Source organism: Rhinatrema bivittatum, chromosome 9, assembly GCF_901001135.1.
Source record: "Rhinatrema bivittatum chromosome 9, aRhiBiv1.1, whole genome shotgun sequence".
Classification (NCBI taxonomy): domain Eukaryota; kingdom Metazoa; phylum Chordata; class Amphibia; order Gymnophiona; family Rhinatrematidae; genus Rhinatrema; species Rhinatrema bivittatum.
Window position 1 is genome coordinate 17,193,973 of NC_042623.1, and position 14,953 is coordinate 17,208,925.

A 14,953-nucleotide genomic window follows, 5' to 3' on the forward strand; every position below is an offset into this window, starting at 1 on the left:
ACTCAGGAAAAAGCTGGAAAGTTTCGCTGTCTGATTCATATGAAACACGGAGACCACCTTAGGTAAAAAAAGAAAGTACTGTCTGCAACGAAATCCCCGACTCTGAAATCTGAAGATATGGATCACGGCAAAAAAAAAGCCTGCAACTAGGAAATTCTTCGAGTCGAACATATGGCCACCAGGAAAACAACTTTAAGAGTAGCTCTTCTGAATGGTTCAAAAGGAGCCTCACATAAACCTCTGAGGACCAGATTAAGATTCCAAGGTGGACACATTTTCCGCATGGCCGGACACAAATTCTTCATCCCCCGAAGAAACTGAACTACATCTGGGTGAGCTGATAAAAGTAGAGCCTTCTACTTTGCCTCAAAGACAACCCAGAGCTGCCACCTGGTCCTTAAGCGAGCTCAGAGACAACACTTAAACCTTTTTGCAGAAAAGACAAAATGTCAGCCACCAAAGATATGAGAGGCCAAACCGCGTTAGAGCAGCATCAGGACTCAAAAACCTTCCATACCCATATGCACGAAAGGTTAGTAGATTTCCTCCTGGCCTGTAGCAACGACTACCTCAGGATAGCCCCTACGTCTCAATCACTGCCTCTGAAAAGCCATTCTGCTAGACAAAAGCAAGTGGCCTGGTCTGAAATTATGGGACCCTTACGAAGAATGCCCGCTATGTGATCGAAGCGAATCAGGCCATCCACTGCCATGTTGAATAGATCCGCGATCCACAGGTGACATGGCCACCAAAATCACATCGCCTGAATGCCTATGAGATGCGTTACCTTGTCCACAAGCGGCCAAGGAGGAAAGAACCTCCCAAGGCACTACTAGAGCATCGATGCCCTCGGCTACGTGCTCTCTTCTCCGACTGAAAAACCGAAACGCCCTGTCATTCTGACGAGTTGCCATTAGATCCACATGTGGGGAGCCCCACCTTTCGCGAATGAGCTGCATCGCCGATTCAGACAACTCCCACTCACTGGGATCCAAAATCCTGCAGCTCAAATAATCCTTTTGAACATTTTCGACCCCGGTGATGTGTGACGCCGCTATCCATTCCAGGTGTTCCCCCAAAAGTATCAACTCCTGCCCCTACTGGGTCACCGCTAGACTCTTGGTTCCGCCCTGATGATTTATATAAGCTACAGTCGTCACATTGTCAGACAGGATCCGTAACAAATGACCTCTCACCAACGGCAGAAAAGCCCACAAGGCTAAGCGGACCACCACTCTGGTCTCCAACCAATTGATAGACCAAGCAGTCTTTTCATGGACCAGCAACCCTAGGCCGATTGCTGCTGAAAAACTGCTCCCAAACCAGAGAGGCTGGCATTGGTAGTAACCACTACCCACTCTGGAAATTAGAGGTCTTTCCCCCGAATGAGATTGGAACTTAGAAGCCACCAGGACAGACTCTCCTGAACGACACCCTCGAATGGCAAAGGAAGGTGAAACTCCTCAGAGACCAGGTTCCACCGTGCCAAAGAGTCTCATATGAGCAAACGCCCATGGCACCAATTCCAGGGTTGAAGCCATAGAGCCCAGAACTTGCAAATAGTTCCATACCTTGGGCATCAGTAACTTTAACAAGTGACGAACCTGCCCCTGCAGTTTCCGAACTCGCTCCTCCATGAGAAACACTTTATCCTCCAGAGTGTCGAACCAAGCTCCCAGATACTCCAAGGACTGTGTCGGTTGCAGGCGACTCTTTGCCAAATTCAACACCCAGCCAAGTGACTTGAGAATACCGACAACCTTCTGAAATGAATGGCGACAAAGAAACTCCAACTCTGCCCTGATAAGCCAGACATCCAGATAAGGATGCACCAGAACCTTTCCTGACGCAAAGCCGCTGCTACCATCACCATCACCTTGGTGAAGGTGTGTGGTGCCATGGCCAAACTGAAAGGACGGGCATGAAATGGAAAATGCTGACCCAGAATCATGAACCGCAGAAAACGTTGCGAGTCTGGCTGAATGGGAATGTGGCGATAAGCCTCCGTTAGATCTACAGATGCCAGAAATTCTCCCTTGCAAACTGCCATCTCAGGGTTTCCATAAGGAAACACGGTACCTTGAGAGCTGCATTGACCTTTTTTAGATCGAGAATCGAAAGAAAGTGCCTTCCTTCTTTGGGACCATGAAGTAAATGGAATACCTTCTCAAGCCTACCTCCTTGCAGGGAACTGGAATTACCGCCCTCAGCTTTCACAGACTGTCCGGCGTCTCTCGAACCGCTATTTGTTAGTCTACGGAACCACAAGGGGAAACCAAACACAAGTCTCGGACCGGACGAGCAAATTCTAAAGCATAGCCGTCTCTTACCACACTGACAACCCACTGGTCCTGAGTAATGATGACCCACATCATGCAGAACCGAACCAGGCGACCACCTTTAAAAGGAACGACGGAGTGGACCAGTCTCGCCTCACTGTGAGGAATTAACTTCGGCTGCACCACCACCGGCAGCACCTCTGAACAGTCTCCGGGCTCCCCGAAAGGACTGACCCTGAAGGGAAAACTGCTTTTGCGGACCTGGCGCCACCCTTGCCGGATGAGACCTCCGAATGTCCTGAAAACGAAATGGACCTGAAAAAACCTCTTGCCCTTAGGTTTTGTCTTCTGGCAATCTGAGACCCTTATCACCTTCTCTAGGTCCTCACCAAACAGGAACCAGCCTTTAAAAGGAAGTGAACCCAACAGGCTTAGAAGATACGTCCCCTGAACAGTTACGCAAGCAAAGCAGCCTCCTGGCAGAAACCGCCGACACCATAATCTGAGACGACGTCCGAACCAAATCATAGAGTGCATCCACCCTGTAAAGCCACCACCGCCTCAACACCACCTCGCCTGACTTCGGGAGACTTTCCTGCGCCTGCCATACTCAGCGCAGGCAAGCTCGCTGCATAAAACTAGTACAACTAGCCATACGCAAGCTAAGGGCTGATACCTCAAAAATCCTCGAGGTGGACTTCCAGTTTACGATCCTGCATGTCCTTCAACGCTGCAGATGCTACCACCGGGGATGCTCGTCTTTTTGGTAACTGCTGAAACTGCGTCAACCTTAGGAAGTGAGAAAAGCTCCAGCATCTGCTCGGGTAATGGGTAGAGCTTTGCCATGGTCCTTCCCACCTTTAACCCTGACTGTGGAGTTTTCCAATCCCTCTTCACCGACTTGTGATAAGGGAAGGCCATCGGGGGACCCCTCAGCCCATCCAGGACCGGATCCGCACCTTCCAAAATCAGAAATCTTCCTAAGGAACTTTAACCCCCAGCCCCTGAAAAGCCTGAGGAATTAATGGGCCAAGTTCCTCTTTTCAAAAAAAGATGCACTGTCTTCCGGTCATCCCCCCTTGGGGGCCGGATTCCCTCCAGACCCATATCGCCTGCTGCCTGATCTACCTGCACATCACTGCCAGCAGGTTCCCTTGTCCTCACTGGGAAATCCTCAGAATCCTCCGAGTCGTCCCCCACTGGGCCTGAACAGGGAGGAGGACCCAATAATTCCTGACCAGAGGAAATGCGCTTCCTGCCCGGGCCCCACAGCACGTCCCTCCGACGACTGGGACTGAGAATCCAGGCTGCCCTGTTGCTTGGCCAGATAAGCCTCATGCAGCAGCAAAACAAAATCAGCTGAAAAAGGCTTAGCAATCCCAGCCCCACCTGAAGGGGCACCCGGGATAGGCAGCACATGAACCTCTTCCCCCTCAGAGCCTCAACATGCCAGAGACAAATGAGGGGGAGCCACCCCCCTCCCCCCCCCCCCCGACACAGGAACGGCCAAAAGTTAATCCAAAATGGCCACTGTTCCCGTGCTGAGCGGGAAAGGATCTTCACCCACCCGCGCGAACCCGGCAGCAATGTCGGAACACAAGCGGGAGCCCTCCATTTCTTTTTTTGCGCACACCCGGCCGTCAGACGAGCCCTTCCCGCCCGCTGAACAGCCGGAGCACAAGCTGAGCCAACTGAGCGCGAATGCGCCGAGCCGCACGCATGGCCTGCCGACCCGCAGCCCCCATCACCGTAGTCGGGGAACCTACCTCAGAGAAGGAAAAACACCCCAGTGAAACAGCTCAGCCACCCGAGAAAGAGGAGGAAGTCGCCCACACAGGAGAGCTGTGCTGCCGCCTCAGACTCTCTTCTCTTTTTTTTATTTTTAAAAACTATTGAAAACTCCCCCAAGGCTGAAGAATAGAGCTCAAAAACAGAGGAACCAAAAATAGGGTAACTCGGGGAAAAAAAAAAAAATTACCCAGAGCCTGCAGCCGTCTAAGCAGCCTCGTGAAGAGGAGGGATCAAGGAGCGAGGGTACTAAAAGGTCACCAACCTGGAGGAAGGCTCAAAATCTAAAAGGAATTGCCCAGACTGCAGAACTTCAGGTTTTGCACCATCTACCATCTGCTGGAGACAGAGAAATACTGAGGGGACTGCAGGTGGCACACGGGGTTAAGTAGCAGTAAAACTCACTCTGTCGCCATCTGCTGGCAGGGAGGCAAAATCCAGGAGGTCTGGACTGATCTGGGTACGTACAGGGAACTCAGAATGACCAATGCTTACCCCATATTAGCAAGGAAGGAATTGCTGGGGCCTGTTGGAGATCGCGGTCTCTCTGGCTCATCGTAGATTGGGGGCGGGACGGCGGCTTTAGAGCCTGAAGATCGCGACCTCGGCTCGTCTTCATAAGGAGCAGGAACAGCTGAGAGCAGACAGAACATGCCGCCAAATGTTAACATGCAAGGCTGCTATACACTCAACACTTAAGCATTCACTTCACTTGAGCCAGGACTGGCTCCTTGATTCCTGGATCAGAAGTGAATTCACATCATGGAAGGAGGTGAGAGTCTCTCCTCCTCACAGCTGATGGACAGAGAGGCTCCCAAAATTTCCCCACCCGCCCAAATATTCAGTAAGTCGGCGAGTGGCAAAACCATCCTGACAGCTTTATCGGGCAAGCTCTGCTGAATATGGGGCGAAAGTAATCGGGATAACTTTGCTGCTTGCCTGCTTCCTGAACATCCCCCCTGGTATGTTTGCTTTATTCACTGGATTGGGTTTGATGCTATTGCTAGGGTTACACTTCTCTAAGGGAAAACACATTGCTGTGGAATATTTTTTTTTTTTTTTTTAAACTCTGTGCATGTTGTGGGCCTTATTTGCACTTATCTGTGCATTCAGCCCAGCCTGCCATGTGTTGCAATGTTTATATGACCCTTCTCATGCATCTTCATGAGAACAGAGAAGCAGGAATAGCTTGCACTTACAAATAAACTCATATACAGCAGGGGGCTTTGGTGTGCTTAAAAGAATTTTCCATTTCTCTGTTGTGACGTATTCCTACCCTCTGCCCAGCCAGGACCACGATGTGCTCATAACAGAATGAGCCAGAGATCTGAGACCAGACAATCAAATAATGGTTATTGCTGGTTATCTGCAGACTGGACTACATCTATAAGGGGTATTTTTTTGTGTGGAAAGCTTTATTATGTCATGAAAAGAAGAGTTACACTGCTTTAATTTTCTCAAATCAATAAATTCCTCTACTCTGCTTTTATTTCTAATTTCAGCTTTTAAAAACAGTTTAATGTAACTTCACAAGTTTCCTAGAACAAAAACAAAGGAAAATTTAAAAAAATGTTATGACGTTGGAATTGTATGAAATGCAAGAGGTTTACATTATGTGCAGAACAAAGTCAAGATCTGCCACCTAGTGGTAGAACATATGCATTACAGCCTCACCCTACTTGAAACCAAATGTCATGTTAGAGGCAGGTAACGGTGGGATACTTACACTCTTTGTCCTTCTCCATGAGAGAAGTAGGTGGTGCGATGGCGGCTCCTCCCATACCTAAAAGAGAAGAGATTAATCAGAGGAGGGAAACAGGCTTGGACCATAGGCAGGTGCATGATTCAGGAGCTGCTCTAAGACTGAAGACATGTTCTTTCGTTACAGGTTTCCCTGCATCTAGCAATATTTACAGGTCCCAAAGTGTAGGAGCTCATCCACCAACATATTCCAAGAAAAGCAGGAAGTCGTGGTCAGGTCCTACTTTATTAAACGTAGGCTTTGCTGTTCACAGCTGGCAGGAACAAAAACTGGCCCATAATGTAAAGACTCAGACAGCTCCAAGGAAATCAAATGTCAAGAGCAAGCAATTGCCATAGTGTTTGTTTCAAATTTAAACAATTTGGATTTAGGTAGCATCTTTATGAGTCAGGTTACAGAACTCCACCTCTGATGCCAACGTGGGATAATCTATAAGCTATCCCAGAACCCAGGTGACAAACCCGTGTTTGTTCTGCTCACCCACATGCACCCGGGTCAAGGAATCTGAGCTGCCCAAGGTGTAGACTTGCACTGATTTTCACATTAGATACACTCAAAGCCACATGCATTTAACTGTCCAAACACGTTCTTGTCAATCAGATCTCAGAACCCATTTCACAGGTCAGGTCTAATGGACTGATCCATCCAATCGTTTAATCGTTTCTCCCAGAGGAAGCTCAAAATTCTTCCTCCAGTAGCATGTGAAAAGGAGAGCTGAGCACACTGCACACTGACACCCCCAGCCTGTAACCTGCCTAGGACAGCAATGATAATCACATCACCAAAACAGAAACTAGGACAAAGCCATCCTGTATACAGCAGTGAATGAAATAATCCCACAGTTTCTACTTAGAAAGACAAACAGAAAATTTGGTTCTTACCTGCTAATTTTCGTTCCTGAAGTACCACGGATCAGTCCAGACGAGTGGGTTTATGCATCCCTACCAGCAGATGACAAAACTTTGAGAGTGCCACCTGCAGTCCCTCAATATTGACCTTTACCCAAGCCAAGTTGTCTACCTTAACAAACCCCAATAAACTTTGGGTGAACAGAGACTTAACTAGCCCCTCCTTGATTTAACCAAAAAAACTATACCAAACTATGTACACTGCTTAATATTCTGAAGCCATATCCAGAAGGCAGGAAGTCTTTCGACAGATGGGGGCAGGTCTCTGGACTAATCCGTGGTACTTCAGGAATGAAAATTAGCAGGTAAAAACCAATTTTCCTTTCCTGTTCGTACCACGGAGCAGCCCAGACGAGATGTACCCAAGCCCCTTTATTCTGGGTGGGAACCCGAAAGACCTGCACGCAAAACACTTTCCCCAAACATAGCCTCCTCTGGGGCTCGCACATCCAAGCAGTAATGTTTGGTAAAAAGTGTGAAGAGAAGACCATGTCGCCGCACGACAGATCTCCTTTGGAGAGAGCAGCTGACACTCCACCCACAAGGTTGCCTGCGCCCTGGTGGAATGTGCTCTCAACCCTTCCTGAAGTGATGAGCTCTTAGAGATGTAAGCCAACATTATCATCTTTTTTAACCAACGAGCAACAGTGCCCTTGGAAGCCTTATTTTCCTTCTTTGCTCCACTGAACAGGATAAACAGATGATCTGATCTCCGAAAGGCATTGGTCACCTTGAGATATTGCAAAAGAAATCAACGCACATCCAAAAATTGAAGTTCCCTAGCCATCGGAGAATCGGCCATCAAGTTCAGAAAGGCCAGAAGCTTGACAACCTGATTGAGGTGAAAGGAGGATACCACCTTCGGTAAAAAAGAAGGAATCATATGTAAGGAAACTCCATCCCCTGAAAAGCAGAGGAAGGGATCCCTGCGCGATAACGCTTGTAGCTGATTTTCGCCAAACCGAGTAGACAGCCACAAGGAAAACAGTCTTCAGGGTTAAATCCTTCAACGACACTTTCCGCATTGGTTCGAAGGGAGGACCACACAGCACACGAAGAACCAAATTCAGATTCCAATCTGGAAAGATCTTCCATACCAGAGGACACAGATGTTTTGCTCCTTTCAGAAAACGAAACATCCGGATGCAACACTAATGGCCTACCCTGCATCCTGCCACAAAGGGAACCCAAGGCTGCTAGTGGACCTGAAGGCCAAACCCTTCGCTAAACCGCTCTGCAAGAAGGCCAGGACCTTTAAAGACTGCACCCTGTTCTGCCAACACCAAGATTCAAAGACTCTCCATACTCTGACATAAGCCATCAAAGTGGAAGGTCTTCTTGCCTGCAGCAAAATTGCAATCACTGGTTTAGAATAGCCCTTCAAACGAAGTTGCCGCCTCTCAAAAGCGATCCTCCCAGTCTGAAAACATGGGACCCTGTCGCAGCAACCCCGAGAGGTGAGACAAGCAAATGGAACAGTTTACTGCCAGATGTAAAAAATCCACAAACCACAGCCGCCGTGGCCATTCGGGTGCTACCAGAATCATCCTGCCTGGATGTAGTTCGTTGCGCCCCAGCACCTAACTTACAAGAGGTCACAGGGGAAACACGTACAGCAACAGGAGTGCCAGCCATGGTTGAGCGAGAGTGTTGATGCCCTCTGATCCAACCTCCCTTTTGCGACTGAAAAAGTGATCCGCTTTGGCATTCACTGGAGTCGCCATGAGGTCCACCACTGGTTTGCCCCACCTTGTCTGCAGCAAGGTGAAGGCCTCTGTCGACAACTCCCACTCGCTGCCTGCTGAGGAAGTCCGCCTGCACACTCTGGCCACATGAGAAGCAGCTATCCACCACAGATGTTTCTCTGCCCATTCAAACAATTCTTGCGCCTCCAGTGCTAACAGATGACTCTTCATGCTGCCCTGCCAATTAATGTACACCACTGTCGTCGCATTCTCAGAGAACACTCGCACTAACTTGTCCCGAATGAGCGGAAGAAACGCTAACAAGGCCTTGCGCACCACTCTGGTTTCCAGCTGAATGATAAACCAAGTTGCCTCTTCTCGCAGCCACTGACCTTAGACTGATTTCCCCTGGCAAATCATCCCCCAGCCCAAGAGGCTGGCATCCACGGTCACTAACACCCAGTCGATCCATCCCTTTCTCCAGACTGTGCTGAGACAGCTACCACGAAAGACTGGACCTGGCATCCTCCGGCAACAGTAAAGGAAGCTGAAATTCTTCCGAAGCAGATCCCAATGGGATAACAGAGACCCCTGCAGAGGACGCATGTGAGCAAAGGCCCACGGCACTAACTCCAGAGTAGATACCATGGAACCCAACACTTGCAGGTAATCACAGATCCCGGGCACCGACAAGTCCAGTAACTGAAGGACCTGATTCTGCAACTTGAGGACTCTTTCCATAGTCAAACACCTTCCCCAGCCAGGTATCAAAGCGAGCTCCCAGATATTCTAGGGATTGGGTTGGCTCCAGATGACTCTTCGCAAGGTTAGTCACCCAGCCCAGCGACTCCAGATGCTGCAGTACTCGCTGGACCGAGCGCACACACTTCACCTCTGACTTTGCCCGTATCAGCCAATTGTCCAGATACGGGTGCACCAGGATATCTTCCTTCCTGAGAGTCGTCACCACTACCACCATCACCTTTGAGAAAGTGCGCAGCGCCATCGCCAACCAAAGGAAGAGTTTGAAACTGGAAGTGTTCCCCAGTACCATGAACCTCAAAAACTTCTGGTGGTCAACCGAATGGGGATGTGGAGGTAGGCTTCTGACAGGTCCGACGATGCTGGAAACTCCCCTTTGCAAACCACCGCTATCACTGTGCGCGTCTCCATCTGAAAGCGTGGCACGCAGAGGGCCTCATTGACCTTCTGCAGATCGAGAATGGGCCGATAGTGCCTTCCTTTTGGGCACCACGAAGTTCACAGAATAACGACCCTGTCCCTTTCCAGAGACACTGGAACAATAGCTTGCAGAAGTTGCACATATTGCAGCGACTCCTACAGCAGAAAATTACAAAGGCATCCCTGAGCGGCTGAGAAAATTCTAAAACATAGCCTTCTTTCACCATCTGCAGGGCCCACTAGTCCGATGTGATCTTGGTCCACTCCTCATAAAACAGGGTCAGTCTCCCTCCAATGGCCTCTGGAGAGGAGTGGACCCGCATGCCTTCATTGCCTGATCTTGTTCCCGCCTCCACCTTGGAAACCCACTGTCCCTCGGGGGGCCTGTGTTGGGCTCAAAAGGACTGCTGCCGGCCAGAACTCTGTTTTGGGGCAGCCGGCGCCCAACTCCTGCCAGCGCGAAACCTCCTTGCCTCTCAAAATCGAGAATGTGGAGGAAAAAAAACATCTTGGGGTTCTTCTTGTACTCGAGCAACTTGTTACCCTTAGACTCCCACAATTGCTTCATGAGCTGCTCAAGATCCTCTCCAAACAGCAGCTTCCCCTTAAAGGGAGGTTAGACAGCTGGGCCTTAGACCACACATCCACCAACCAATTTCATAACCAAAGGAGTCTCTCCTTGCAGCCACTGCTGAGACCATGCTTTTGGTGGAAGCCCGAATCATGTCGTACAGGGCATCTGCCACATAGGCTGCTTCTGCTTCCAAGTGGGCCGCTTGCACCACCTCTACAGTTGATCCCGACTTCTTACAGTGATCCTTCTGAACCCAGCACAAACAGGCTCTCTGCATCAGACTGCCGCAAACCGCTGCATGCAGGCTCAGAGCCAAAACTTCAAACAACCTTTTAAGGAGGATTTCCAGTTTTCGATTCTGAATATCCTTTAACACCGCTGCACCTGCCACCGGAATGGTAGTCTTCTTGGTAACCGGGGAAACCTTCCACGACTCCAGGGTCTGTTCCGGCAAGGGATATAATTTGGCCATAGCTCTGGCTACCTTCAAGCCTGCTTCAGGAGATTCCCACTCCCAATCCAAGAACTTCATCATCATCTTAGGTAACAGGAAAGCCTTAGGGGGCCCCTGCAATCCCTCCAGGACTGGGTTCACCCTCTCACTGTGACTCCTCCTGAGTGACTTAATCCCCAGTTCTTCCAGAACCTGGAGGATCAATGGGTCCAACTATTCCCTGCGGAACAAACAGACCACCCGAGGATCATCCCCATCCTCAGCCAGAATCTCGTCCGGATCCTGCATAGATCCCCTACAGGAGTGCTAGGATCCTGACCCGGATCCAGCAATGGATCCCGTGCCATACCAACAGGGTCCCTACCTGGATCCAGCGAACCTCTCTGTACCCGATCCAGATCAACTGTCTCAGACGGGTCTTCCACCACTACCACGGCCCTCTTAAGACCCAAGAGCCTCAGGAAACCTCCGGACTCTGTCTGCTTATGTTTCCTTGCTGCCTGAGACTTCCTAGGGCAAAGGCCTCTTGGTCCCATCTCCCTTCCTGGCCAAATAGGCCTTATGCATCAAAAGGAGAAATGCGGGGAAAAAGTTTCCGACCTGAAGGAGGGTCCAGATCCGCATTCCCTTGCGGCTACTCCCCCGCCCTGCCGTCAGCAGGGTCTTGTTCTGCAGGAAAAAAGTATGGGAGGGGAGTCCTGAGGCCCTAAAACAGCAGCCTGGCTCCCAGCATGTGCGCACAAAATGGCCGCCGGTTCTTCAGACCCCCCCCCCCCTTCAAAACCTACCCCACCAAATTTGGGTTCCTGCTGTCCCCCAGGGTGCCCGCTGAGGTCCCCACACCTCCGGAGGCGCATTCTCCACAAAGCGCGGCCGATTTGAGGCAAACTCTTGCACGGCATGCCAACAAAAGGGGCCTAAAAATAAACCCTGCCCGCAAGCACTGCAGGTGGCGCTGTCCGGGTGCTGAACCAAGCCCACTGGCCCCGACACACACATTCGGCTCCACTCACCTCGACCTGCCTCCCAGCAGTGAAACCTGAAGCCAGCCGTTGGAGCACAGCCTAAGCTGCACCGTCCCTTTCCTCCTCAACTTTTTTTTTACTTAAAGGGACACTGAAAATACTTCCCTGCTTCTGGTGAAGATGGCTGAGCCCAGGTAGGCGACATGGACCCAGAGAGGATGAGGGAACTGGAACCACCAGCTATCACCGCCCCTGAAGATAAGGCAGTGCTCCCCAGCGATCACCAATCCCCTGCTCTACCCAAGGGATGGCCCACGAAGGATCCTAACATCTCGGGGAGCCGAAATTTTCACAGTTCTTCATTTTTAAAATTTCTTGAAAACTCCAGACTTCAGGAGTGCACCTCTACCATCTGCTGGAGACAGAGAAATACTGAGGGACTGCAGGTGGCGCTCTCGGTTATGTAGCAGTGCCTCAATGTTTTGTTCTCTGCCTCCATCTGCTGGTAAGGATGCATAAACCCACTCGTCTGGACTGAGCCAGGGTACAAACAGGAACAGATGGTTTCTGCCCTTCTGGTCAGATTATTAGATAAATTAGTCAAATTCTGAGAATGTGTCCAGCTAAACAGGTTGCTGTTTACTGTTAGGTTTATATTTAAGAATACATAACTCCAGGTGGCAGTCTGAACATTTGATGAGCTGCAGATTTACACTATGCGGGCTGCAAGGAAAACTAGCAAATGATGATACTAGAACATGGTTTGAGCTCACTAGGATTGAAAAGTATAATATAGAAAACATAGCCGCACTGGCTGATCCAGTGTCCGGCTGACTGCTGGGATCCTGGCGTTAAGCATTCTATTTCCATGATGTGTGAAGGTGCGTTTACTGTATTATCTGAGTCCTAACAGCTCTCCTACAACCTTTGGAACTGGTGTTCAGGAAAAAGCCGGGTAACCTTCCAAGCATGGGACTACAATAAGGGTGTGTTACTGGCCCTGGGACTGCTAGTTTCCAACATAAGGGGCAAGTGCCCAGAAAACTCTGGCCATGGAACCATGTCACTGCTGTCAGCAGGGCCAGACTGCTCTGGCTGACCCCTGGCACTATATAATTCACGGTAGCCATTGCAGACTTAGACACCACTGACTGTATGCAAACAGGGAGATCCGTTCACTATCTATAGAACTGAGCAGTGCACAGGTCATCGCTGCCCAATTCACAGACCCCCCCCCCTCCCAACTTCTCTTTCCAAGATGTTAACACTGCAGCAAAGATTTTTGTCTCTGCCGATTTCTCTTTCACCTGGATGTTCTCCTATCACCAGGAAACACGATATCCTCAGCAACCTCGACCAGCCCAGCACCACCTGCCAGCCAGTTACACACTAAAGGGAGGTGGCACAACCGGATTTAATGCACCAACAATCTCGACCCTGGACTTACCCGGCTCTGCTCAAACCTCGGGCGGTGGTCTCCCTGTCCGCCCCGCTCTCAGCATCGCTGGCTCTTGCCTCTCCATCAGTCTTTTTTTTTTTTTTTTTTTTAAACAAACTTTATACCCAATAACAAAAGGAATACTCTCCTGAGCTGAATCTTCAAAGCCACTGCCGGGGAGGAAGGGGTCCCATGGGAGCTGGAGCGCCAGCTTTCAAAGTCCCACCACCAATCCACCGACGAGGCTCTCAAGGGCCACCAATCCTCTGCTTGCCCAACTCAACCGGAGGGTGACGGCCCCGCCAGGTACCTCACAACCCCTGGGAGTAAAGTCCTGCTAATTTCCCGTTTCTTCTTTTTAAATTCTCCCATCTGCAGGTTTTACACCTCTGCCACCTACCGGCGACAGAGAAACACCGAGGGACGGCAGGGAGTTCACTGGTTTACGGAGCAGTGTCAGTAAAGCTTTTCTTCTGTCTCCATCTGCTGGCAGGGAGGCAAAACCCACCTGTCTGGACTGATCTGGGGTATGAACAGGAAAGGTTGGATCTGGTTAAAGAGGTAGCCCATGTATTAAAACCCTTTTACGGTCAAAGTTAACAAAACTCAGTCCCTTCTTATTTATTTAGGAATGAATTCAAGGCATTCACCTTCAAGCACCCCTGCACAGGTCCACATTTATTACCTTACTGTGATCTGCTACCACAGTATGCAGCCCACTTACCACATGTGGCCTACGCAGACAGTTCACTGCACACATCAAGGCTGCCATTTTAAAAGCTGTTCTGATACAAACAAGCACCAGGGGACTTACGCATAATAAAAGGCGAGTCCAGACATTGCTTGGCTTTCACTGCAGGTGATTAATTCACCTAAATCCAGGCTCTCCTTAAACCCATACCCCTGAGGCACACGTTAAGCTCCCGTCTGGGAGACAATCTGCTAGCGGCACAGGCACCGGGTCTGGGGGAGGGAGAACAGTCCGGATTCAGCCAAGGACAAAGATGTGAAAGCTCTTACTTCTTTTCCTCCTCTCCCTCTCGTAATCTTCCTCCTCATCGGACTCGGTGTCTGGGCGCCTGGAAAAGCCGCTGGCTTCATGCCTGTCCTTCCGTCTCCTGATAAACCAAAGCAAGGGCGGCTTAGCACCTGTTTACGGATGCTTATACAAAAATAAAAATCACCCTAAACAAACTCGGTGTCAGGACTCGGCAGTTTCCCACGCAGGACACACTCTGTGGAGGAGCACTACGTTCAGGGTTAGATTTACATTTTGGGCTAAAGTAGTACATGACCCCTGCAAGGCAGTTTGCAGAGTTTTAAAAACTGCGCATCTCTGGGCCGACGATTTCAATTTCCTCAACTTCAGGAAGGAGGGAATAAACGAAAAGTTCACTGAGCCACTAAAAAACTACTGCAAGGCTTTTGCCCAGAAGCGTTCAAGTTAGGAATTGGTGAGGAAAAAAAACCTCCTTTCTCGCACAATTTTCTCTGTGGGTTGTTTCCCTCCTACAAACTATAAAAAGGTCAAACAAGTTATAGGCCAGACTTTTTTTTTTATCACTAAACTAACATAATACATTTGTGCGAGCTTTGCATCAGGTCAGCAGGGAATGAGCTAGGGATAATGTAGCCCAACACACAAGCAAATCCAGGTCCCCTGCGAAGGGTGGCCTTTGCTTTCAAAACTAGGAGAGTTGTAAAGTAAGAGGATGAGGGGAGAGACAGTGTGGCCAAGGGGTCTTCCAGCCTTTACAGGCATTGGTGGCTTCCATACGTAAAGGTAAGAGACAAAACAGCAGAGTCTGCATTATGGCTGGAAATAAGCGAGGAAACCCAATGTCTCTTAAATCCCACTCTGCCCATTTCTAAGGCTTTGATCAGACAGCATCACAGGATCTTTCAGCATAAAAACCAT

The 14,953-nt window shown here is 49.7% G+C and overlaps 1 protein-coding gene across 2 annotated transcripts in view; it reads right to left on the minus strand.

Annotated features, from left to right (window-relative positions):
• Nucleotides 1-14,953, minus strand: part of LOC115098838 (splicing factor 45) — a 41,440-nt gene that overhangs the window by 11,867 nt on the left and 14,620 nt on the right. For both annotated transcript variants that reach the window (XM_029615837.1, XM_029615836.1), the window contains exons 5-7: nucleotides 14,056-14,153; nucleotides 5,794-5,850; nucleotides 4,563-4,701 (exon numbers count right to left, since the gene is read on the minus strand). In XM_029615837.1, the coding sequence (XP_029471697.1) occupies nucleotides 4,563-4,701; nucleotides 5,794-5,850; nucleotides 14,056-14,153 (294 nt within the window). The remainder of the gene's footprint in view (nucleotides 1-4,562; nucleotides 4,702-5,793; nucleotides 5,851-14,055; nucleotides 14,154-14,953) is intronic.